The 23,772-nt window shown below is 36.4% G+C and overlaps 1 protein-coding gene across 1 annotated transcript in view; it reads right to left on the bottom strand.

Annotated features, from left to right (window-relative positions):
• USH2A (usherin) overlaps positions 1 to 23,772 on the bottom strand; it is a 391,921-nt gene that overhangs the window by 340,523 nt on the left and 27,626 nt on the right. The window contains exons 3-8 of the mRNA XM_087774988.1: positions 16,517 to 16,646; positions 15,296 to 15,359; positions 12,658 to 12,952; positions 11,166 to 11,350; positions 7,975 to 8,196; positions 6,563 to 6,656 (exon numbers count right to left, since the gene is read on the bottom strand). Coding sequence (XP_087631114.1) covers positions 6,563 to 6,656; positions 7,975 to 8,196; positions 11,166 to 11,350; positions 12,658 to 12,952; positions 15,296 to 15,359; positions 16,517 to 16,646 — 990 coding nt within the window. The remainder of the gene's footprint in view (positions 1 to 6,562; positions 6,657 to 7,974; positions 8,197 to 11,165; positions 11,351 to 12,657; positions 12,953 to 15,295; positions 15,360 to 16,516; positions 16,647 to 23,772) is intronic.

Below are 23,772 nucleotides of genomic sequence, written 5' to 3'. Positions count from 1 at the left end.
GCAGATTTATAAAGAATGTTAATTCTTGACAAAACAAGCCTTTCTCCATAACTGTAAAACCCACAAACATGCAGATGGCCTTAAACTCAGTTACATCTAGGCCCTTCAGAAAACACGTTAAATACATGGCTTTCCCTATGGACAATAACACACGTATAGTATCTGAACCGCTCACCTTCTGTGAAAACAGTTTTTGGAGAAAACATTACATGGAGCCAGATGGTCAAAATATCTTGCTCATCTTGGCTCACTTTATTAGTCTAAAATTATGATTAAAAACTTATTTCCAATAATGAATTCAGGAATTTTTTTTACTAAAATTATTGTTAAAAACTTACCTTCTCAAAATTCCTGAATCCAGCACACTTACGGAAATATCACCAGTGACTTCAGCCTAAGCCTTTCTGTGCCAAGTTCCTCATTAGTCGCTAAGAATGCTGAGGACAGTGCCTCTGAAGAAACAGTCAACAAATATTCAAAGAAATACTTCAGAAGGCAACGGTAACAATACTTTAAGACTTGCAATAAGTCATGATCAACTAGAACCTTCTACTCCAACACTTGTAAAATATCCCACTGCTTGCCTCTGGGTGGCATCCTTTTTTTTTTTTTAATGTTATGTAGAATTTATTCCTATTTTTCTATTCCTAAACTGTATAGGAGTTCCCATCTCACACCCATCAGTCAAAGTTCAGTTGCAATAACCAGTGTACATACACCCCTATAATACTTATAGTATACACATGTTTCTATAATATACATGTGTCATTAATACTACACAGAAGTGATATCAAGATTAGAATGCCACCTTCTCAGGCATTTTGAAATGCTGTCTTATGTCTACTCCATTATGTGTATCACCCAACCATGTTTTTTATGCTGCCCTGTAAGCGTTGACTATAATAGGATAGTTAATCACATACTATTTTTACCTTCCTACAAGATCCCAGTTTGTACCCAAATGGACAATATGCTTTCACTCCATTTAGCTTCATTAGCCAAATAAATATGGCTTCTAGGCAACATCTATTCCAGTGTAGCTTAGCCCAGCTCTGAAGACAGTCATCTTAATTTCCCTATGGTTTTTCCTCAGCACCCTCACTACAGCATTTGACTATCAAGACCACATGTTAGCAGAGCTTTGAACCATATCTCTCTCTTGTAAATTCCCCAAAGACCTTTTAAACTCAAAATCCAGGTTTAATTAGGAGAAAAAAAAAAAAAAAAGCTAGAACACTAAGTGACTCCAAGTGACTCAGGAAGACAGAACAGAAGTGAAGAGTGTCTTATGGGCTTCCATTGTAACACTGCACATACCTTAAAAGGGTGCAACATAATTTTAGAAACTAAGCACAGACGTAACAGATGGTTTACAAATACCGTATGCCAAATAGCATTCTAAGAAAAGATACTACTGCTGCTTTGCAATGGTAAAGTTACTGACAAAGAACCTGACTGGCAAAGAACATAAGATCTACCATTCTAAATGCCAGATTCCAATAATGGGACACAACTGAGATCGCAAACACTAACACAGATGTTCTCAGGCAGCATAAGATATACTTCCACTCAACTCCTCTTTCATTTATGCTTTTTTTTTTTTTTGTGAAGTTACTTGAAGCCACACTAAGTCCTATAAAATCAAAACGTATGCAACCACACTAATTTTGACAATCAGGCTGCTCAGTAAATTAATTCACACTTCAGTTTGCTGGGATTAAAATTCAAAGCTATTTTCAAAATCAGGCATCCACTCCATCTAACTCGCACTTTGACTCCAGCTCTGTAGGACTTCTGTAAAATAAGAGAGAGGGAGAAAGTATGCTTTGCAGCTGATGAGTTCGACATGTGTTCTGTTTTACCAAAGCTCTGACTTGCTCAGGATATTAAATTCTAAGAGATCTTGTGTTTGTTTTTCCCTCTTTCTACCTTGTCTATTTGGAAAAAGCCTTCGAATTCCATTCCCCTGTAACATTATAGAGTGCTGTAGCCACAGTTACTAGGTCTTCTAGGGTTAATTTCACTCTTCTGAGGAAGCTATTGCATGGGATTTTTTTTTTTTAATAATAGTTTTAGTGGGGTAAAAGAAGAAAAAAAAAACAGATTGGCTAATCACTTGGGCACTCATACGGAATATGTGAAAAAAATCATAGAAATTCAATAAATATATATGGCACTATGATTTAGAACAGCTACTTCAACAACAGTGAAGCACCAGCCTAGTCATGTCTCAGTTTTCATTCACATTAAATGAAATAAATATCCTGCACAGTGGATAAGCCCCTGAAAATCATTTTCAGACTGGAACAGCCTTCTTAATTTCTGAGAGGTAACAATGACAACCATAATGCTAGTTGCCACCTGCCTACCTCTCAAGTAAAACTTACAAACATCAGATCAAAATGTGTAAGGGATAATGACCACTTCACAATTCCTTCGGCAAGTCATCACCTGTGCAACAAATCACAAGGCACCTGAGACTGCAACAAGTTCTTTCAGTATTTCAGCAATGCTTGTACACAAATTGTTTTAGAAGCCTGGATCTTTGAACTGTGAAATTACACCAGTTTTCCAGGGATGGATTCATGGACAAACCCATAACTTCCACAGACACATCAAAATTTATCTAAAATTTTCAGGCAGGTAAGACTACTGAACTACGTGCCTTTCTGCTTGCTGTTTTGTAAAACTCCAGTCAATCATCTGCCTGCTTGATTTCCTGTCTTTTTATTCTGATACAACCAGCTACCTCCTAGGCCTATCCTCTGGATACACAAATTATGGCCCAGTCCTTACCAAAAAGTGCATTTTTTTGCTAGCTTGCTTCTGCAAGCTAGAAGTCTTTGTTACTAACTGAGTGACCACTTACTCCAGTTAATATTTACAGCTCCTCAGGTACTATGTATCATTAATTCCAACATCTAACACGATCATACAGATTGACCTTTAACTAAGATTTAGATAGATTCTTCTGTAATAACATAAAAAGCCTTATTTATCCAATTCTTGGTAAATCAACAATGCCATATCCAGTTTTCAGACAGCAGATGTTTACGGCCATTAATTATTTGCACAGAAAACTCCGAAGGCCTGAAGCCTTTACTGTATCCAGTCACATTCTCACTTCCATTCATATCCTCTCAAGCATTTATCAGAGTTGCTTTATTTATTTTAAATTCTATTTTCTATTATTATTTCTACAATTAATCCTGTATATTTTGCCATTACCTTTCTCTATTAAGTTCTGTATGACTGACTTAAAGGAGGCTCTAAGGTTAGGCTGACCTTGTTTGATTGTAGTCTTTTTTCATGGGCTGTTTCCAGTTTTTCATGTGACATCATGCAAAGTTTTTGAACATACTATTGCTCATGTCTATAAATTAGTCTTTGCATATAAATGTTACCAAAATCTGGACTCTACTCTTGCTGCCTCAGTTTCCATTTGTAAAAGGCAGAGCTATTTCCCAAAGCAGGACACAAGGCATTTACAGAACAATTTGTACATGAAGAAGCTTAACATTTTTTTCATAAGATGAGAGACAAGCTCTGGATTTATTTCCTCTTCTTGCTTAATCTGGCCCCTCAACATCTGCAAGTCCTTCTTAAGCATTCCCTTCTTCCCATCATCTCAAATTTCATAGCAATATATTTCTTCATCAAAACAGAACTCAGGAAAAAAAATTCCATTTGGTATGTCAAATTTCATAACATGGTGATGCAAATAACTAAACTAAGATTTCCATTTGCAATGAATTATGCAAATTTTTAGTTTCTAGTATTTCTTTGCTGTGCAACAGCTATCCAGATGTATGCGCCAGATAAATTCAAGATGATAATTTTAGTTGTATTAAGTGTAAATGTGACAAGGACATACTCTGCCATATGTTAAGAGCTTGTCAAGGGATCTTTGATTTCTGGTCCAGGATACTAAAAGAAACCTAAAACCAAAAACCTTCTTATACACCCTCAATTGTGGTCACTTACTGCTAGCAGAGGACAGAAGGTAAAAAAAAGACTGTTTGCTGACAGTGCAATTTTTTCTCCAAAAAAAGAGAAAAATGCTTAATTGAATCCAAAATAATAAAAAAATAATAAATGCCTAATTCACTGGGGTGGAAGCCTGAGAAACACAGGTGCAAGTCTATAAGACAGAGTTTTATCAATGCCAATAAGTAAAAAATCAGGATGGATTTTGGTTTTGCTTTTAAGTGTTTGCCTTACAAAAAAAATCAAAACCTTTACGCTGTTTGGATTTCATGTAAATCTTTGATAAAATTCAACATAGTTAGTGATATATTTGCAAATACTAATTTTATTTTATTAATACCTCTATTTTATTTCATATTTAGTAGAAACTGACACGGTCATTAAAGAATGAGGAAAATAATTAAGCAACATCCTTTTTCTACTCTGAATGAATACAGTTCATTCAAGCATTTCAATTATAGTTACAATGCATATATGCCAAATCAAAAATGTGACACTCACTGGAACAACCCATTAACACTGACAGAAAATACCTGATAAGGCAGATACGTCATTAAAATGTATTTGGTTTGTTTTCACAAGGTAGCATAAGTCTTGCAAGAGTGCTTGGTGAACTTCCAGATCTTATTAAATATTTATAATTAATCCCTACAAAGTAACATTTCACAATGTGTGTTCTAATTAAAGGGACGTTGTCAGTTTGAATTTTTTTTCTAATTCGACCCATCTAAAAACTTCAATTTTCTGTTCAAATCCCATTTAGACTGTAGATCCTACACTTCTGCTTAAAAACCTAGAAAACTTAGATCCCCTATGAAATTTTACAAAGGTCTTTCACATGATCATAAGTGCAATATCAAATGCACTCAGTTTAACACTTCTTGCTCTGTTCTAGCAAGCACAGACTGCTTGGGAGTTTTTTGATGTGAGATTAGTCTCCCCTTTGCTACTGCTGTTGCTATTCCATAACCGCTTCTTAATTTTTAGAAAGCCTATTTCCAGAAGGCATACATCTAGCAAGGAATACAACATGTACTCATGACAGAAATCTAACATTCAGTGGGATTGTGGGATTCATTCCTTTAATGTAACTCATTCTTTCTTAACCTCAACTTCTTCATTTCTTTCTCTTTCTTTGGGTTTTTTGAGACAAATAATTAACCTAGGGACAAAATTTTTTCCATTATTCTAAGCCCTCCTCTACATATTTCTCTATAAGACCATGACTTATACCAAACATCCCCATTTTAGTTCTCCCATAGCCAAGAATTATAAAACTAGCAGGAAAATTGTAATTTTGCAACTTGGTAAGTTTCAACTACACACTACACAAAATCCCTCTTTATTGAGAAATGCTGTTATTAAGAGCAGAGCAAAGCGATGATAAGAATGCATTTTCTAGATTGTATCTGAATTTTTTAATATGGCCTTTTAATTAATTCCAAGAAACTTAACCTTAAATGTTGACTATCCGAAAACACAGACCAGAAAAAATTAAGTTTGTTCTTTTATTAGAACAATCATGTTGCTACTACAGATTATTTTAAAGATAACCAAATGTCATGTATGACTGTAAAAAGTATGGGAAATTGACATTTCCAGGTTGTCCTTAAATAAATAAGTTCAAAGCTCAATTTTCAATGTTTTAAAAAGCCAGTACCAAATCACTGGTTAGATCAAAATAATGATTAAGACCCCCAAGAAAATAACTTCCAAATAAACATGTACAGGCATGCCTCAGCATTTTCTTAACTGTGCTCAGCTATACAAGAGACATTTAAAATCAAGTCCAAAATGTTTTAATTCTTCTTGTTAGACGTATTTTGTAAAACAACTGCATTAAAAAGATCTCATTCTTAGCTGAAGTCAGAGACTGCAACCTACAGATGTCCCATGTATCTACAGATGTTCCAAGTATCAGAAGGTAAATCTATGTTAGTATTTTACCTTGGATTAGGCATGAAGTTTTGAAGCAAATCTCCAAATTTTCTGCATTTACTGTGCTTTGGTTTGCATCATGGAGGTGTCTTGGACCATTTGAATTGTTTCCTTTCAAATAAAACTAAATTGGAAACTGAACTCCAGGACTGTGCCTGCTGTGCTCCATCTACTGAATGGGTCTGGAGTCCATCAGACCAGACTAAAACTACTGTAGACTAAAGAAAAAAAAAAATCCCTGAAGCACACCTGCTGTGAACATTGGGTCTTCATTACCTTTTCACTCTACAGATCACTTCTTAGTTGCTACAGCTGGTAGAGCCATAATCTTTATCAGATGCTGACAGTCTAAATTCAGGTTTGCATCTAATGTTTGAAAATGGCCTAATCCTCTAACAAGAAATGAAATCCCTGAACATAGCACTCCTAATGGTCTGTGGTGGAATGGCTTTTGGCCAGGGCGGGGTAGAAGTTTTTTGTGTCCTTATTTAATACAAACCCTCAAACCCTGCTATGGAAAGTTTCCCTATAAAAGCTAGGACAACACTAACACACATACACATACTCTTTCCCAGGACTAAAGTCCCAATTTTGAGGCTGTTCATAGGTGACGTAGAGAGACAAAGGAGATACTAACATTATTTCCTTCTGTATAGCTTTCCTTGATACACAGGCACCTATACGGTTCCATAGCTGTGTCACAATTATCAGCATGGCCGTGACAATTACACCTGAAAGAACAATGGGTAGGCGAAGAAAAAATTAAAACATGGAAACACTTCTGTCCAACAATATATAACACGGTCAAAGACAATTTTGTGTATTACACAGTCTGGTTCTTTATTAAGAACAAATAAACACCAAAGAGAATGTTCTTAAGTGCAGTAACCTACAAAAGACTACTTCAACTCAACATATTTTTAAGTATCAACAATTGCTTTCCAAGAAAATAAAAACCAGCATGTAGTACAGCTATTGTAACCTTACATAATATTTAATGAAAACTATATTTCAGTATATAATATTAATATGTAAAACTTTAATAAATAAATGGCAATTACTCATCAATATTAAGCCTCACAGTGTGGCTATAGTTTTTCAAGAAATCTTAACCATATCAAGCATAATCTTCTAGATTAATCCATTTTGATCTCAGTTAAAATGTCCATTTCTTACTGAAATAAAATCTTTATAGAGTATTAGTTAATAGGCAATAACCATCCCACTCTACCTGAAGGGCTGCTCTTCTGGAGGCATGGCACAGCTTTGCAAACTACAGCTGAAATTATTTTACTGTTACATAGTCACCAAGATTGTAGCTGTTTTAGTAAAAGCATTACCATAACACATCTAAATCAATAATGAAAACATATTAGTAGTGTAGAAAATTTTAAAGTAAACGTGGCCTCTAATGGGGTGCTTTCTCTCAAAATGAGAACTACCAAAATTATTTCAGGAATAATACTTATTAACAAAAATCTGCACCATATGCTTCTTGGAAACTATTTCATTGCCAAATTTGCATATTATTTACAGGGCATAATTAGTCCTTTCACAAAACAGCACACTTATCTTATATAATAAAGTTGTCAGTCACAGATAATGTAACACTTTTACTGACAGCTGCCCAGTTTTAAAAGGAAAACTACAGCTAAAATAAAGAATGAGCTCTGCATTAAGACTGTTAAAATTGCCATGTCTGGGAATCTATAATGAAACTTGGAAGAGCTACTGAAGTAAAGCACAAGCCACGGTTTCAATCATAAGCCTTTGCTTAGAGGCATTGGTAATTCCAAGGAAAGGACTGCTTTTGACAGATTTGTGTAATAAGTATAATTAATTTTAAAATAACATGTGAGCAAATGTTTTAAAAAAATAGTACACCAATCATTTCAAACTTGATGCACTGCTTCAGACCAAATTCCCTTCTCGTTCATAAATGTAAAAGCAGAACAACTTCATTAAATTTTAGGCAGGTCATTATATACTTTGCACAGCTGTAATAGTCGGAGGCAGTGATGGGTGGGGGAAGAGTTCCATAACACCTACCTTCCGCTGACTGTAACTTCATTAACTCCATAGTATCTATGCCTAAAGTTTACCCAAGACTCATTAGTATGATACTGGCCACGGAGATGTATCCTCACTTGTGTAGCTTTGACAAATTCTTGGAGAGATGGAGTATTGTAAAAATCATTGTAACCAGGTCGGTGATTTGGTTCCGGGGTAAGAACACTAAAAGTTAGATTACCACGGGAATACGGTGTAAAGCTGTTTAAATAGAGAGGAAGACAAATGAAAATCAAAATATCACACATTTTACAGATTCTATCTCCTAATATCCTTTTCCTCAGAGAGGGTCTCCACTTGACTGTCCATAGGCTTTTTGTGGTTTCTGGGGAAAACTCTCATGTCAGTGGATTCCCAGTCACCAGAATTCAAGCAGGGGAAATGTCCTCTGTATGTCTGTTTCTCTCCAAATGGCCATGCTCTTTTCCAGACCCTAAGTTTCCAATTAAAAGTAAAGCCTCTAAAAGGCAACTTCAAAATATGAATAAAGTGTGATTGATACAGTGTCATCTTTTTGAAAACTTTAACATAATGTCTTTGAGAAACATGAACTATGCTTGAACTACATAAGGAAATCATTCAGATGACTAACATGATAATTAACATGCCTATATTGCTAATTATATACCTGCTGAACATATATAAAAACCATACAGAGACAATTATATTTTTGAATTCGAGTCACAGGACGGTATCATCTTATTTGATGCGTGAGCAGAGTTAGAAACACATGCCACCTTCCAATGAGTGAAGTGCAAGAAAATTTAATGGAATGCAGCAGGATTGAGAGTAAAACTGTATATTTAAGCCCAAGAAGGGGAAGGACAGTCCTGAGAATTCAAGCAAAGGCTGAGTAAACAAGTATATATAAACTGCACGTCTGCACAGTTTGGTATGAATCATATCTCATGTTGGCATATTTACTAGGCAGAATTTAGCTATGAGTAGAACTTGCCTCTGCAAGAGGCAAGAATTCCTGCTTATTTGCACACCTACACAGGCTCGTTAAAAATAGATATCCCATGGTATCACCTGGCACCTGACATACGACATTCAAAAAACATAATTCTCGTCACTTCAAAATATCTCTGAGCTTTTGAAAGACGAGATTCGAAGTTGGACTAGGTCTGCTGAGTCATACTCCTCTGTCTTCATGAAGGATCTTTGAATTTACTGTGCCCCTGTCCAGGTCAGTGCTTCACAAAAATCTCAGTGGAATATATCTGTATGTTTCTCTGGGGGATACTGTCCTCTCTTCCCCTCTGCAGAAAGTATTTTGCTTCCATGACATATAGAGCTGTAATGGAAATGTTAAGATGGGTACAAATGGTCGACGAATGACATCATCTTGGTATGGAAGCACCAGCAGGAACAGCAGAAGAACTGTAAGGCTGATAGCACCTAGATAAGTAGGTCGTCAAGATCTTAGGGCATCTACTTGTAGCTCCTCAGGAAACCAGAAAAACAAAGGAGATCCTAAAACAAGGGTCAGTCAGTATTCAGACTAAGCAAAGACTCAAGCCTCTGACAGGGGAGATAAAGGACAGTGAGCAACTCCTAACTTACAAAGGTGGTACAGGATGGAGAAACAAAAACCTTAATCACTTTCATCTCCTAAAGGACACAAAAGAGTCCATTCAGTACTACCATGTGGTCACCAAACCAAGAGCCCTCAAGCCATGGTAAGGATTTCAAAGCCAAGGTCACTTGCCTTCCACATCAACTCAAGGAGTCCTGGCTAGGCCACCGGGTTACAAGCACACTGGTGTCTTAATCCTGGACAGACAATTTGGACATGTCTTCGCACTTACAAGTATGGGGGGGAGACAGACCAGTTTTGTTTTACAATAAAATCACCTTTCCCTCTTATAAGTCTCAGCAGCAAGCTCTGCTACACCACTGACACAAATTTGAAGCATTGTTCCAACAGTAACTTCACTTTGAGTACACCGAATAGTCACCGTTACAGGGTGTATTTCTTATCTTTTAAACAGTTTTCTGTACATCAGCTGTACCCACAATCATTCATTCATATCACTTCCTATCATTATTTACGTTGTAATCAGAGGAGAAACAGTGCTAATCACAAAACATTTACAGAAACAGTTCATACTTAACTCTTCAGTTCTTTATAGAAAATATACTAATACATATTTCTGGGTTGAAGAGGGTATTACACCTCATTTGGGTTATTTATCCAAAAATGTTTGCCTTAAGAGATTTCCCTTCTCCTCTACCCTCTGCTCTGAAGATCAGCAATAAAGCTCAAAGTCCTTTGCTGAAAACTGGTGTAACTCAGATGACCTATGCTCCTCTCCTCAGAATACTGAACTCCTGGAGAACAGACAAAGATGCTGACGCTTGAAACGTCTTAGGAAGGTAGCAAAAGTGAAACAATAAAAAAAGGAAAATGCTTACAGCACCTGGTACTGTATTTTCTGACTGATTTCCAGCCAAGTACTAAACAAGCCTAATATTGACTGGCATCTGAAATCAGGCAAGAGATAGTGCATTTAAATATATGTAGTGATATAGATTCATACATATATATATATGTACATACATGCATGTGTGTAAAATTACAATATATAGTTACTGTATATTACATGTTATACACTATATCACTATATTTATGAAATGTATATTGTATATAAAATACTTTAAATTTGCACATGCTAACTGTCTAGTAAAAAGGCTTGCAACATGTTTCTAAAAGGTAATGATCCTTCTCCCCCTCCCCCATCCGTTTTATTTTGGTTCTTGCTTAGAAAGACTAGAAAGCTTTGAGATACAATTTTCAACCCCTTTCTTACATGTTTTGCATGATTAGTAGTAAGGCTGAATTATTAGCTTTTGTACTTAAGTTTGGCCTCTCTTCTAAGCTTCAGAACAAGTTGCATTCTTGGAGATCATGAGGAATACTTTCACATTTACTAGATTGTTTAAATCTATCTGTTACATCAGTACCTGAAATCTGATAAAAATGACAGATGACCTTTTGGCAATCTTCAATCGAAAGGTCAGATTTGGGATCTTTTATATACTCACAGCCCATAATAAATGAGTATACCAAATTAAAAGATTCTATCCCAATGGGACATAGAAATGAATTGTGTCAGGATGTTACCTGTTCAAAGCATCTGTATTACGCAGATAATACCCACTCATACCTAGGAAGCTGGAGGCAGTTGACAGAGTCTGGTTTTTCCAGAGATCCATTGTTATCCATTCCAAAAATACTGCAATTTTTAGCAAAATACTGCCAGTCTTCCCAGTTTAGATCATCTCTTTTTTTCCTTTCAATTCTTACTGCTTCAGGGTGCGGGCTAAAGAACTGCACTAAAATATAGAATACCTACAAGAAGATAACAAATTCATGAATTGATATTAATGGCTGAGTTGTAAAATAATGAGAATATAAACTTTTTTTTTCAATGCACAATATAGTCTGCTTTATCACTCACAGACAGAAAAAGAACCAATATTTCAGTCCACGTATTTCCAATTAAAAACAAAGATAATCTTTTTTGTTAATCAAGCCCTTTGATCTCTCAGACATTATTACACAACAACTGAACTGTTGCATCAGAACTTTTTCTTGAAGACCATTTGAAAAAGCACTACAAAGTCAAGTCCACGATTTGCTACAGTAATACTATTTTGGCAAAAATAAAGGGCATAGCTTTGTGTTGCCAAATATTTGATGAGTTGTTTGTCTGATAACAAGTAAATTTAAAAGAAAATTTTTTTTTTTTTTTTTTAGGAATGTCCCTATTTTTAGCTTGGAGTCTCATCCAATAACCCTGTGTTGCATTAAAGGGCACTTGACCCAGCATACCGGTTATGCAGAAATGTATATGTGTCAAATAATCCAAGTCTTAGAACTTCACAGACGTTTGAACTCACTTTTAACTAAAGGACTAATTCTTACTTACATAGCCAAAAGTTATCATCATATTCTTTCCCTTCTCCCCATTAATGACAAAAAAAGAAAAAAAGATAAGCTAGCAAGAATACACAGAAATTTGGTAAAGCCCCTATTGTGAACGTAGCCCCACTACTGATATGTCCCTCCTTCCAAGACATCCTGACACTCCTCAACGGTGTACTGAATTGTTAGGTGCAATCCGGCCTATTCAGGAACCTTCCTTGCTTATCATGTTCTCCTTCTATATTCGTCAGGAGGCTAAACTACCATCTCCAGAACATGTACAAAACAGAAATCCCCTCTGATATATCAGCATGCCACAGACATGTTAAATTCCATTTGACTGCAGTCAGCTTTCTACCAGAAGGTATAAAACAAGCACCTCAAGTTTTAATAGAAATTAAAATTGAAATTCACAAAAATGGAGTTAAAAGGGAGCAACCAATTTCTAAATATTAGTGTCTTCACACAGGATGTCCACTCTGGTATACCTGTTCTAGATTACTGCTTGTTACAACAGCCAAGGAACATCAAAAGATAATGACAAGAACCATAATGCATTCTGTTGCCTTTTACATTGTTTTATGCTGATAAAGCAAGTTTTCTTCCTGGTCCCCTAAAGATAATGTCTTAAAGCATAAAGGTTTGAATTTCCTCAAAATTGTAATGAAATGTCTACAGAAATCTTTTCCTAGTTTTGATTTAATAAATAGCAAATGTAATCTTCTCATTACCTGATACTGTCCATTTTGTAAATCTACTGTGATAGAAACACCATGATCCAGACCTGAAGTATTAGCAAACACAGATGAAATCCAGGTGGTCCCAATGTCATCATCATTGATGTAATACAGAGGATGAGCTTCTGCATCCAACCTCAGCACTCTGTCATTAGTGGTATCATCTGCACCATTAGGGATGCAGTACCTCTGTATCAATGGGTGTACCCGGGGATGACTTCCAGGACAGCGGCACTCAGATTGGGTATGCAGATGAGGAAATTTTCCAGAGAATACTTCCAAAATGTCTCTGTCACAGCATATAAAAAAGTAATTACATACATGATAAAAAAGGACAAGTGCCACTTTGTGCCTCTAGGCTCACAGAGTGAACAAAATTCAGCTTAGTTTATAGTAGAAGCCCTAAAGGCCTCGTTTCATCTCACATAAATGGAGCAATCAGATAGGAATCAGGCCACCCAGGGTCCCTACGTAATCAGTGGTAAGCAGCAGGCACCTTTAGAAGGTGTCTGTGAAGAAGTATTCTGGAGTTGCTTTTGTTGCTCTACAGACATATATGGAGCCAAGGGAAATGAGCTCCTTGTTGGGCTGTCTAAAGCTAGACAGGATGAATCCAGCCCTAGATGCAAGGAGAAGAACTCAACATTTTATTACAGCATCATGCCTGACTCCAATCAGTGATCTGGACACCATCGTATTGGCATATTGCCTGTAACCACAAATGAGTTGAATGTTTGCACTCAAATCCTCCAAAAAGACCAGCTTGAGCAATATCACATTGCACCTTAGCAAACCTGGATAGAAATATTTTCACTTTTAACTAACTTTAGTATAAATGACCACTTTTTTAGCTTCCCCAGTCTGTGATCGCTATAGTTGCTTCCTACAGCCCATGTCAAAGCCACTGAGTCACTTTAGTTCCCTCTGACATCAGCAACTGAAATAGATACATAGACAGGCAGGCAAGCAGATAGATATATGAATGACATGGGCAGGTTACCTAAACCTTATCTGCTCACCTCTGGTGTAAAAGAAGGATTTTGTGAGCCTAGAAGATACTGAATTTTTAAATTAAAAAAACTCATACTTTTTCCATTTTCCTACTTTATCAGTAAGAACAGAATTTTTCTATACTTATTAGGCAAATAAATACTTGCTAGCTGCCACTACAAATTCCACAGAACCCAGAGTTACAGGACCTTTTAGATAGCCATAGACTTAAATTAATTGATATGCAGGCAAGACTTTCCTTTGCAGTTTAGCCCAGATAAACATTTTGGACCAAGTTATTTGTGGATATAAAACTACACCTACAAAGATATCATTGGGTCAGAACACTTTGTAAAATACTTTCTCTTTCAATTTTTAAACTTTATTCATTTCACTGACTTAAATTGTAGTTCAAAGGATTTGACAAGCATTGCTCTGAAAGAATACAACCAACATGATTTTCATATAACTTGGAATTCAGATTCGTATTAATACTTTAAATTCACAGGAGCTCAATTCATCATAATGTCCTGCAGACAGCTGAGCTCCTAGGAAACTGCTCTACATCTTATTGAAAGACTATCATTAAGTAGCCTTAAGGTCTCCAGTCACGAGTGTCATTGCATGTAGCCTACCCAGAAGCACCACGCAGACAAATAGGACCTGACTACTTCTGGCCAGCTAGAATTGACTAGATTAATCCAGCATGAGCTAGATAACAAAGGTACCGTTTCTTTGTAATGCACTAGGAAGGGAGGCTGGAGGGCAACAGAAATTGCAGTGGCAACCGTAATTTGGCCTCAGGGATGGAGGAAGTCAAAGCAATTGCCCAGGGCTATGTGGGCTGAGCTAGCAAAGTCATTAGCAGCTTATACTGACAATCTAATATAGAAAGCAATGAACAGCTAAGACAATGACAGCTCAGGGTAGGGATGCTTGCGTGGGGTGGGGGAGCATCAAGAATACCCAACATGGACGTCTGATACCATGGGGACGCTGAAACTAGAGGAAAGAAACTGGTAAGCACAGGAGCCAAGCTTGCAGCCATAAAGCCAGCATGCTGACCAGTTGGAGTGCCTGTCCTCTTCCCTTGAATCACTAGTATTACAGTGGTCTAAACTGGACTGGCCCACTATGCTCCCTTCCTCATCCCACAATGCATGGAGTTCTGGGAAAGTTTGGCAAGTCTCATCCAGCAGAACTAAGCTTATCAGCACACACTATTACGTCAGAATTATGATGAGCTGATATCACCTAGATAGTTTTATAAGCATTGAAATCTAGCAACTGGATCTACTCTCTGCAAGAACACTTACTAAGTCAGGTTGTAACAGGGACAACAATAACAAGAAAAGCACACATTTATTATAGAGTGTTGAGTTTCACTATATATATACTACATATACTAGCTATACTTAAGCAACAGCTCAAAAACAAAACACATTAAGTTGAACTTATTTTAGCTCAAGATTTTTTAGAGTAAAAGTCATTTTGAAATGAGGTTCAGTAAACCACATCATCATAAGCAATCATCTAAAGGAGACATCAGAAAAGCACTGTACTTTGGGAAATAAACATATTGTTATCTATTCTTTCTTCTCACCACACTCCTATTTTTTTTACAAAAATAAAGGATCTTTACCTGTTTGTAAGTGCCATGGGGTAAAATCGAAAATCTTGCATTCTTCCAACAAATTGCTCTAAACCTAAGAAAATATACTATAAATAAGTAATCTATTGAGCAGAAGCCAGCTTTGCACTGCATGAGAGCACCTTTAATTCAGTACTCAGAGATCTCTCTTGCACAATTACCCCTCCTGAATGAAACCACCTGGACAAAACTATAGAGGGCAGTGACTTAATTTTTTTTATAAAAAAGAATGATTTATAATAACTTTATAAGAACATTTTGTACCTATCTCTTTTCTGATTAGAGAGGTGGCACAAGGATCGGCTCATTAGACAGAAGTAATGAGCCAGTCCATGTGCCACCTCTAATTAGAGAAGAGATACAGTAGGTACAACTGTACTTATCAATTTATACAATAAAGATAAAAAGCATTTTAAAATATTCCTTTCTTTTATACATTTATTAGTTAGCCAGTATTCAGAATCAAAATCACAACAAAACACATTTCCAAATACAAGCTTTAAGAAGCAGGATTTTCTTGCCCAAGAGCACAATAAAGTTGTTGAAGTGACATATAGCTACGTTTAGGAGTTAGCTTCAAATTCTGCATGTTCCTGAAGAGCAATAGTCAGTGTTCTTATATCTGCAGAGCCAAGAATTTGTGGAGAGCAACAAAACATCCTCCAGCTGTTCTGCAATGATCATGTCATGATGGAGTACATATAAAATTCTAGATGTAGATGAAGAGTAACATTATCGGGCATTACTAGAGGCTGAAGGGTTCTCATTCTGCTAGTAGTTTACGTGAGTATTGATAGAACTGAAGAACATGCCAGAAGTCTTCAGGTGTATTCCTGGCTCAGGAGTGTAGTCTAGTGGCCTTACACAATCCCATTCTGAAATAGTTTCATATATTTACTCAGAAAAACTATGATCCTAAATTAATGGAATGTGTCACTCTACAGACCTATGTTTTGGAGAATGCAGGAAAAAAATACCTATATGCAGTAACACATAGAATAAATTATGAACCTACAAGATCACCTACCAAACTTCGCTCTTTCAGCCAATCTTTTGAGAAAGCTAATTGTACAATAGGAATTTTCTCCTGCAGGAAGATATTACTTCTCAGCATATAGATAACTCAAAATTACTCACACATTTTTTAACCACATTGTGCACATCTTATTTTCAATATTCCAGCGCATTCCAGTAAAATACTGCAAGATTTACCTGTGAAACTTTGTCCAATTTGCAGTGTACCATCAGCATCTGCAACTGTTCCCACAAGAATCCTTGAATCAAAAGGCGTGTTGTCATCTTCCCAGCCATTCAAGAAGAAACTAATTCTGCTGTGATGCACCTATAGAATCAATGCAATCAGGCAAACACATGCTTCATTATGCAATCACCAGTTTCTCTATATGTTGCATCTATCACTGATTAACCATTAACATTACTTAAACCTGCTTGCTGTGTGTCTTTATTTTTGGTGCCTACTGAAAGTAGATACCTCTTTTTCATCCATCCATTAGCAATCCAGTTAATAATATCATCACTCAGATGCACAGTGTAACATTTCTACAGTGGTTAAATCAAAGAAGAATCTACAGTACAGTGATCTGGTGGGGAGGGGGAAGAGAGGAAAAGGAGAAGGGTCTGTTTCACAAGGTGCAAGCCTGGTTACAGCTACTTTACCACTGCAGGCCATGGGCACATGTTATAGCTGTCAGAGCTCTTCTCATACACATCAGCTCACGCAGGCCTCAAGGGGCTATCTACCATACTCAGGATAACCAAATGCAGCACATTTCAGCCAGGCCTCTAACACCCCTCCAAAACACCTCCCTAACCCCAGCATGTTTCCTTCTACAAAGGCTGAAGGGAATGGTATAGGAACTGGCTACATCTGCTTTACACCCAGTGGGTAATTCCCTTACATCAAGGGAACCCTTGGCTAGGAATATGCACTCAGCCAGCACCCCAGGGTACTGTTTTCTGCAAGCGTTCTCTTCCCTGCCAATTCATTTTAAATTTGAGCTAGCATTCATAGAAATACTTAATGGCATTCTCCCAGCTCCACAAAGTCACAAGACGCTGAGCTTTTACAAAGTACTTTTTTTGCATTAAAAATCCTTATGTTTAGGTTTCATGAAATTAGAAAAAGTTGAATATGGAAGTGCCTTTCAGCCTTACATTTTATGAAATTTAATACTCATTTAAAAACTACAGGCACATACAAAATGAAAACTGGAGGCATTGTGGCTATAGTCAGCTTCCCATTACTGAAGGTAATTATAGAAACTAAGTTCAACTTATTAAAAACTCTTGAAGGCTGTTGAATTGTTTACTGAATGAACTTAATCTCATTTCAGAAAGTGATTTATCTGCAAAACTGAAATTACTTGATTTTTAGCAATATTTAGCTTGCATAAGGCTTATTTCACGTGAGAGCTTGGTAGCCTTCCGATTTTGAAACATTGTTCTGTTGTTGCCGATTTACAGAGCATTATTTCTATTTTGCAGATATGGATGCCTGGTGAATCCTGTCTACAGAGGCCAAATAAAACTATAGTGCTTTAGCCTGTCTTGATACCCATGCTAATCAAAACAAAATAAACCTGGAATAATTGTTTCTGTAAGAACAATATATATGTGAGGACAAACAGAAGGTTTACAAGCCAGAACAATTTGTTGCAAAGAGGAAAGCCAGAACCTGAAAAAAAAAAATCAGTTTGAAAACCACAATATAAGCACTCACAATGCTATTCCACCAATAAAGTCCTTCAAATTTCAGACCAAGATAAACAGACACAATTATCTATAAATCTGAGCTCAGATGATCAGCATCAGTGCCTCAGGCAACATGAGTCTATCAGTATTTTAAGAAAGAAAATATGAAATGAGACGGAGAATTTTGTTTGGATTTTTTTCTTATTTAGACTTCACACAAAATTGTACAGATGAATTTTTCTCCTTAAACTGCACTTTCAAACATACAGATGCATGCTGAGCTTTATTGCCATTTCTAGATTCAGTCAATATTTCCCAAATTTAGACAGGAATATTTATTGCCCTTCCACTGATGGAAATTTGAAGGCTATTATCATAATTACTAAGCCTTGAGATTTGTTCAAAAAGTTATCGCATATGAGTTTCACCACTCAAAATACATCACTCCATTTTAAATTATCTTTTGTGTTGACACATCAATGACCTAAATACAACAGTTTTTTATTTAATTTTAATTCAAAGCCCTCTATAACATCTGATGCCCTATTTGCAAGAGCCTAAGTATATGTGTATATGGTGGTTACATTGCATTTTTTTTCTGCATCACATTTTTTACAGCCTGTTACTGTCATTTGGTGTTCGACTGTTATCATCATAAAAGATACAGGCTTTTCTACTTTGTTATTTGTAGCATTATCTCATGTTTTACAACATCTTTGCACAACATGCCCGCACATGAAATATAACTAGTGAAAAGTTCTCAGTGGTATTAATGCATAAAAAAGAATGTGGTTCCATCTCTACTGTCTTTAGCCAGCCAAAAGCTGATGAACAGCCAATTTTCCTTTATCACATTAGCACAGCCATGAGGGAAACACATTTGTTCTAGTCAGCTACACTAAAGATACTATTACCAATCTAACATATACATGTTTTATATCAGCAGTATTCTCAGAGTATGAGGGAGCCAACAATATATTAACACTAGCATGACAGTTTATTTAAGAAAAGAAAATTGTCTCTGTAGAGGGACAGAAGTTAGAAATGTATGGCTAAAGCTCAGTGTCACTGGTCTAATAAAGGTAATAATTCTTAAGCTTTCTTTATAGCAGGTAACACTCCTCTGGCAGCTCTGTCATATCATTCAAATAAAAATGTTGCTTTTACAAGTTTAAGAGTACCTTTATTTTTAGTCAGATATGAAGCATGTTTCCGCTTTCCTGTTTTCACTGTAAAACATTTGTAAGCGGAATTCAGAAACAGGCGCACTCACCCCCATCAGCTCCTTGCAAACTTACCATCTCAGCTGCAGCTTCTGTAGGACCCGATTCTGCCTTCCCCAGTGGTAAGCAGAGTGCTCACCTTCATGCACCCCTACTAAAATCAGTGGGACTGTTATGACTTGAGTGACAGAATTGGGCCCTAAATGACCAGGTATTTCTACTTGTTGAAAATAGGCAACTAACAACAATTTTAAATCTCCCTCCCCCCTCCCCCACCACCAATCTCTTTGTATTAAATAGGATTTAGAATAGTTGGGTTTAATATAGCACATCCCCAAGGTAGCTCTAAGCACTTTACAATGCTGAATTGGATATCAGTAGTGCAGTGACTGTGTAAGGCAAAGGCAGCAGTCATTATGCATTTGGCAGTAGCTCAATGTAATGATCCCCCTGCTGGTTATTAAAGGGGGTATGAATATCTGACATGGGAGGGAAATGTAGGAGGGAAACCATGTGTGGTATAAAAAAAATCCCAACGGCTCTCCACTGTGGGAGGAGAGAAATGTCTCAAAGTTTGGTGTCAGTTTAGACTAAGCTAAATAAGAAGGAAGGCTGGCACCGAACCGGCTGTTTGATGTGGTTATTTAAGGTCTCCTGACCATTAGCATTAAATTGCATACAAGACCACTGAAATAAAAGATGAATTTCACTCCTGACTAGGACAATAAGATTATTCCCCTGTTGTCTTTTTAAATAATGTTCTATAGGAATTTGCCCCAGGAGAGTAACAGGAGTCAGGTAGGAAAGGCTGTGCATGGTTGTGCAGAGCACAGGACCAGAAGCCTGGGACACCAGCGCTCTAATCCCAGCTCTGAAGCCATGTCTCCCTCCCGTGCTTCCCCATCTGTCAAATACTTAGCAAATCACCTCACAGGGAGGTGGCAAGGATTAGTTACTAAGATAAATTCACTCTGCAACTACATTAGCCTCTGCCAATGCAGAGCCTAATACCAATTCCAAGCAATGGAAAATCCATTTGATGGCGAACTGAGATGGTGAAAGATATCCACAATCTTTCCTCTAATGGTATTCTTGTTATGATCCAGAAGAGTTTCAAAGATGAGAGGTGCTGGACCAGTAAGCTGATAGGCAAGTTCCTTCAGTGCATCCCGAATGAAGCCCTTATGGTCCTCTGTCACAAGCAAATTGCCCATCAGAGCCAGCAATACCAAATCCAACCACTTCCTACCTAGGAAAAATTCCCTACCCTATGGGTCACTGTAGTGCAGAATGAACGAGGACACACTGAAGGACAAGCAACCACTTATAAAATGAGATAGGGACAGAAAAGGCATTACAACTGTTTATTTTCTCACCTAAAGATCTGTGCTACTCCGACCCTACCCATGAAAACATAACAATAAAATTTAACATGTGTCTTGCCACTGGGTTTGGATCAGGCAGAGCTGTCATGTAAACAAAACCCAGTATTTTCATGTATTAACTGCAAACAGAAACTTCCATTATATTGCAGTAACCTGTGTGGCAAAAAGGAGCATCACAACCACTTCAGAGCAGTTGTACTGGCTAAGACTGAGGGACTAACTATGGCAAAAAGCAGAAGCAGGGGAGCATACAGAACTATGGTAAACACAATCCTGCTCCTGAATACTCTTTGAACCTGAAACCGCTGGCAGCTCAGAGACTTCATCAGCCAGCCACGGTTTCTATACATTTAGTAGCTTTCCATGGATTTCTTCTGCATGATTTTGTATAGCTGCTCCTTGAATGCAAAAACTTGTACTTCCCCCAAAGGCACTCATTGTGTAGATTGATTCAAGAATACCATGTGTTTTTCTCTCTTGTTTTTAAGCCTTTAATGGTAGCATTATCTACAGATGTATAATGGTATAATAAATGTATAAATAAGTAGTATAACAGGTATAAATAAACAGTATAACAGGTATAATAAAAGTATTTACTATTGCAATAAAAATTATCAATATGCTTTTCAAAAAAAAGCCTAGTTTTCCTCTTCATTAACACAGAGGCAGAACACATTTTGGGTATCAAGTAAAAGACAGTTATATTGATTCCCCTTTTTTGAGCTACAATGGCACTTTCCAAGCCGAAGCCAATTTGGGGGAATTCTCAGACCCCAATCTACAAAGTTTTGTCTTTCAGGTAATAATACACACATATATTACATTGCAACACACATGTGATATCTGGCACATTTAAGAAACATACACTTTTTCTTCACACACGATCATCCTGTCATCAAAATGTCTTGTTACATATATATAAAGGCAACTGAGACAAAGTTAGTCTCTTCCATGTAGAACTGAATTGCATCATTTCAGCCAAAATAAATGAAGTGAATTCTTCTTCAGTGGACGCTATGATCTTTCTGCATCAGTAAGATTTTTCCATTAAAAATAAGTCCTAACATTAATACTAGCCACATAACTTGTGAAAAATTATTTCTAATAAATAAGATAGGAAAGAAAGACAGGGAAAAGAATCCTTTATGTTCCATTAAAAAAAATAAAGAATAGCTAAATATATCACAGCAGAGCTCAAGATCGCTAACCAGAGGTCAAAACTCCACTGCACTAAATGATATACAACCAAGAGATGCAGTAGTCTTTCTCCTAAATGTTTTAGAATTTATAATTACTGTATGTTTCAAAGACATACCTGTTTCTTAGCAAGTACAATCTTTCTCTTTAGGTTATCTTTCCTATCCCAATATTTAATGGCACAGCAAAGTTTTATTAAAATATTACAGATAAATTAAGGGGAGTTATTTCAAGACAACATTAATCTCTTCCACTGGTTAAATATACATTCTTTTTACTCTTATTCATCATAGCTTCTAGTAACCATAAAATACAATTTAATCTTAAAGTTTCTTCTTATCATCTATTGTTCTAATAACTAGATCACAGTGTCTGGCAAGACAGATGAAGAAACCAGACAGATTTCTTCCCAGATTTGCAGGCCATAAATGAGGAGTTCCACAATAGAGAGAACTCTGCCACCAAAAAGGAAAGAAGAAAAAAAATCTTTTCCACTCATTCAAGCCAAATGATACCAACCCTGGTCTATGTAGTTATCCAGGCAACATAGTGATGGCAAACACTTCAACTGTAACTTCAGCTCTTAAGGCTATTTATACCATCAAAGAAAGTCTCAGATGGCCAGGGCAGAAATGACTGACATATAAAACAAGGACCAAAAATTAATCTTCAGATAAACACTAAGAAATGGAATACATTCCAGTACATGTAATGGACACCACTGTTTTCAGTTAAGATGAAAAAGAAGCAGTTCAGAAATCTATGATATGTACCAGGCAGTGAACAAGATTCTTCCAAATATCAGGTATCTGCAAACTAAAACTTAAAAAAGGCAAACTAATTAAGTTAATAATGCAAATTTAGCTAGCTGCAAATGCAAGCTAAATTTTAAAATTAAGTACAAACTAAAACATAAAGCCTGTTTCTCAAATATGAGAAAACTAAGCAAATTCTCCTCTGAATAAGTGAATGAAAAATAAACTATAAGAAAACTCCAACAAGTCTGTATTAGTTTATCTTTGAAATAAGCTCTGTTTGCACAGCAAGAAGTTTCTCAGAAATTGAAATAATTTTATTATTAAAAGAAGGTGATACACAATATGAAGAATTTTAAAGTGCTTTATGAAAAGCAATTAGGTAGCTAAACAATTTACCTGTAAGGCATAAAAAAAGGTGTTGCATTTATTTTCCAGATCAAACTGGCAGAAATGACCCCTCCCCTTAGTTGCTATAAAAGCTAAAGCAACTCTAGAATCAATAAAGTTACACAGGTTTTACAGAGATGTAAATGAAAGCAGAAGTTAGCATAAATGATTTGCTTAATCATTCAGAAATAACAAGGAATCAGAGATTATGAGAAATCAGGGGAGGATGTGACTCATCTAGCTCAAAAATTACTACACAACATACCATTACAATTGCTTGCCATTACTTAATTTGGTATGGTTCTTATAAAAGTTTCTACCTAAACATAGCTTGCTATCTGTTAAAATGACCAAGACTCAGAAAACCTTTTGTTCTTCTAAACATATTGCAATTTGTTGCATCAGGAATTTTTCCAATGAGTTCATTCTATAGAATGAGACAGTGTATTAACACATTTTCTCCCAAGGTGAGAAAACAGATTAAGGTTATGACCAAAATGACAGGTCTGTGGCTTCCTTGAATACTTTAATAGAGTCAACAAATCAACAGTGGTCACTGATGACAACAGATGAGGGAAGACAATAGATAGAAGGAGTGGAATTAGTGATGCTGCTGTAATGGTCTAATCAGAAACTTGAGCATAAAAATCTTTTTCACCTTCAACCTGTCTAAATATGCTCTTTTTGCCTGCTTATATAAAGATATACGGCATATTCTACCACTGGGGGACACATGGGTTCACATCTCTACTCTGCAAAAGCAGGTGTGAAACAGAAACATAACAGTTAATAAAAGATACAGTAAA

This window comes from Nipponia nippon, unplaced genomic scaffold, assembly GCF_047370975.1.
Source record: "Nipponia nippon isolate SJK-2023a ecotype South Korea unplaced genomic scaffold, ASM4737097v1 scaffold_4, whole genome shotgun sequence".
Lineage (NCBI taxonomy): Eukaryota > Metazoa > Chordata > Aves > Pelecaniformes > Threskiornithidae > Nipponia > Nipponia nippon.
Note: the sequence above shows the minus strand (reverse complement) of the source record. Positions and strands in the feature narration are given on the sequence as shown.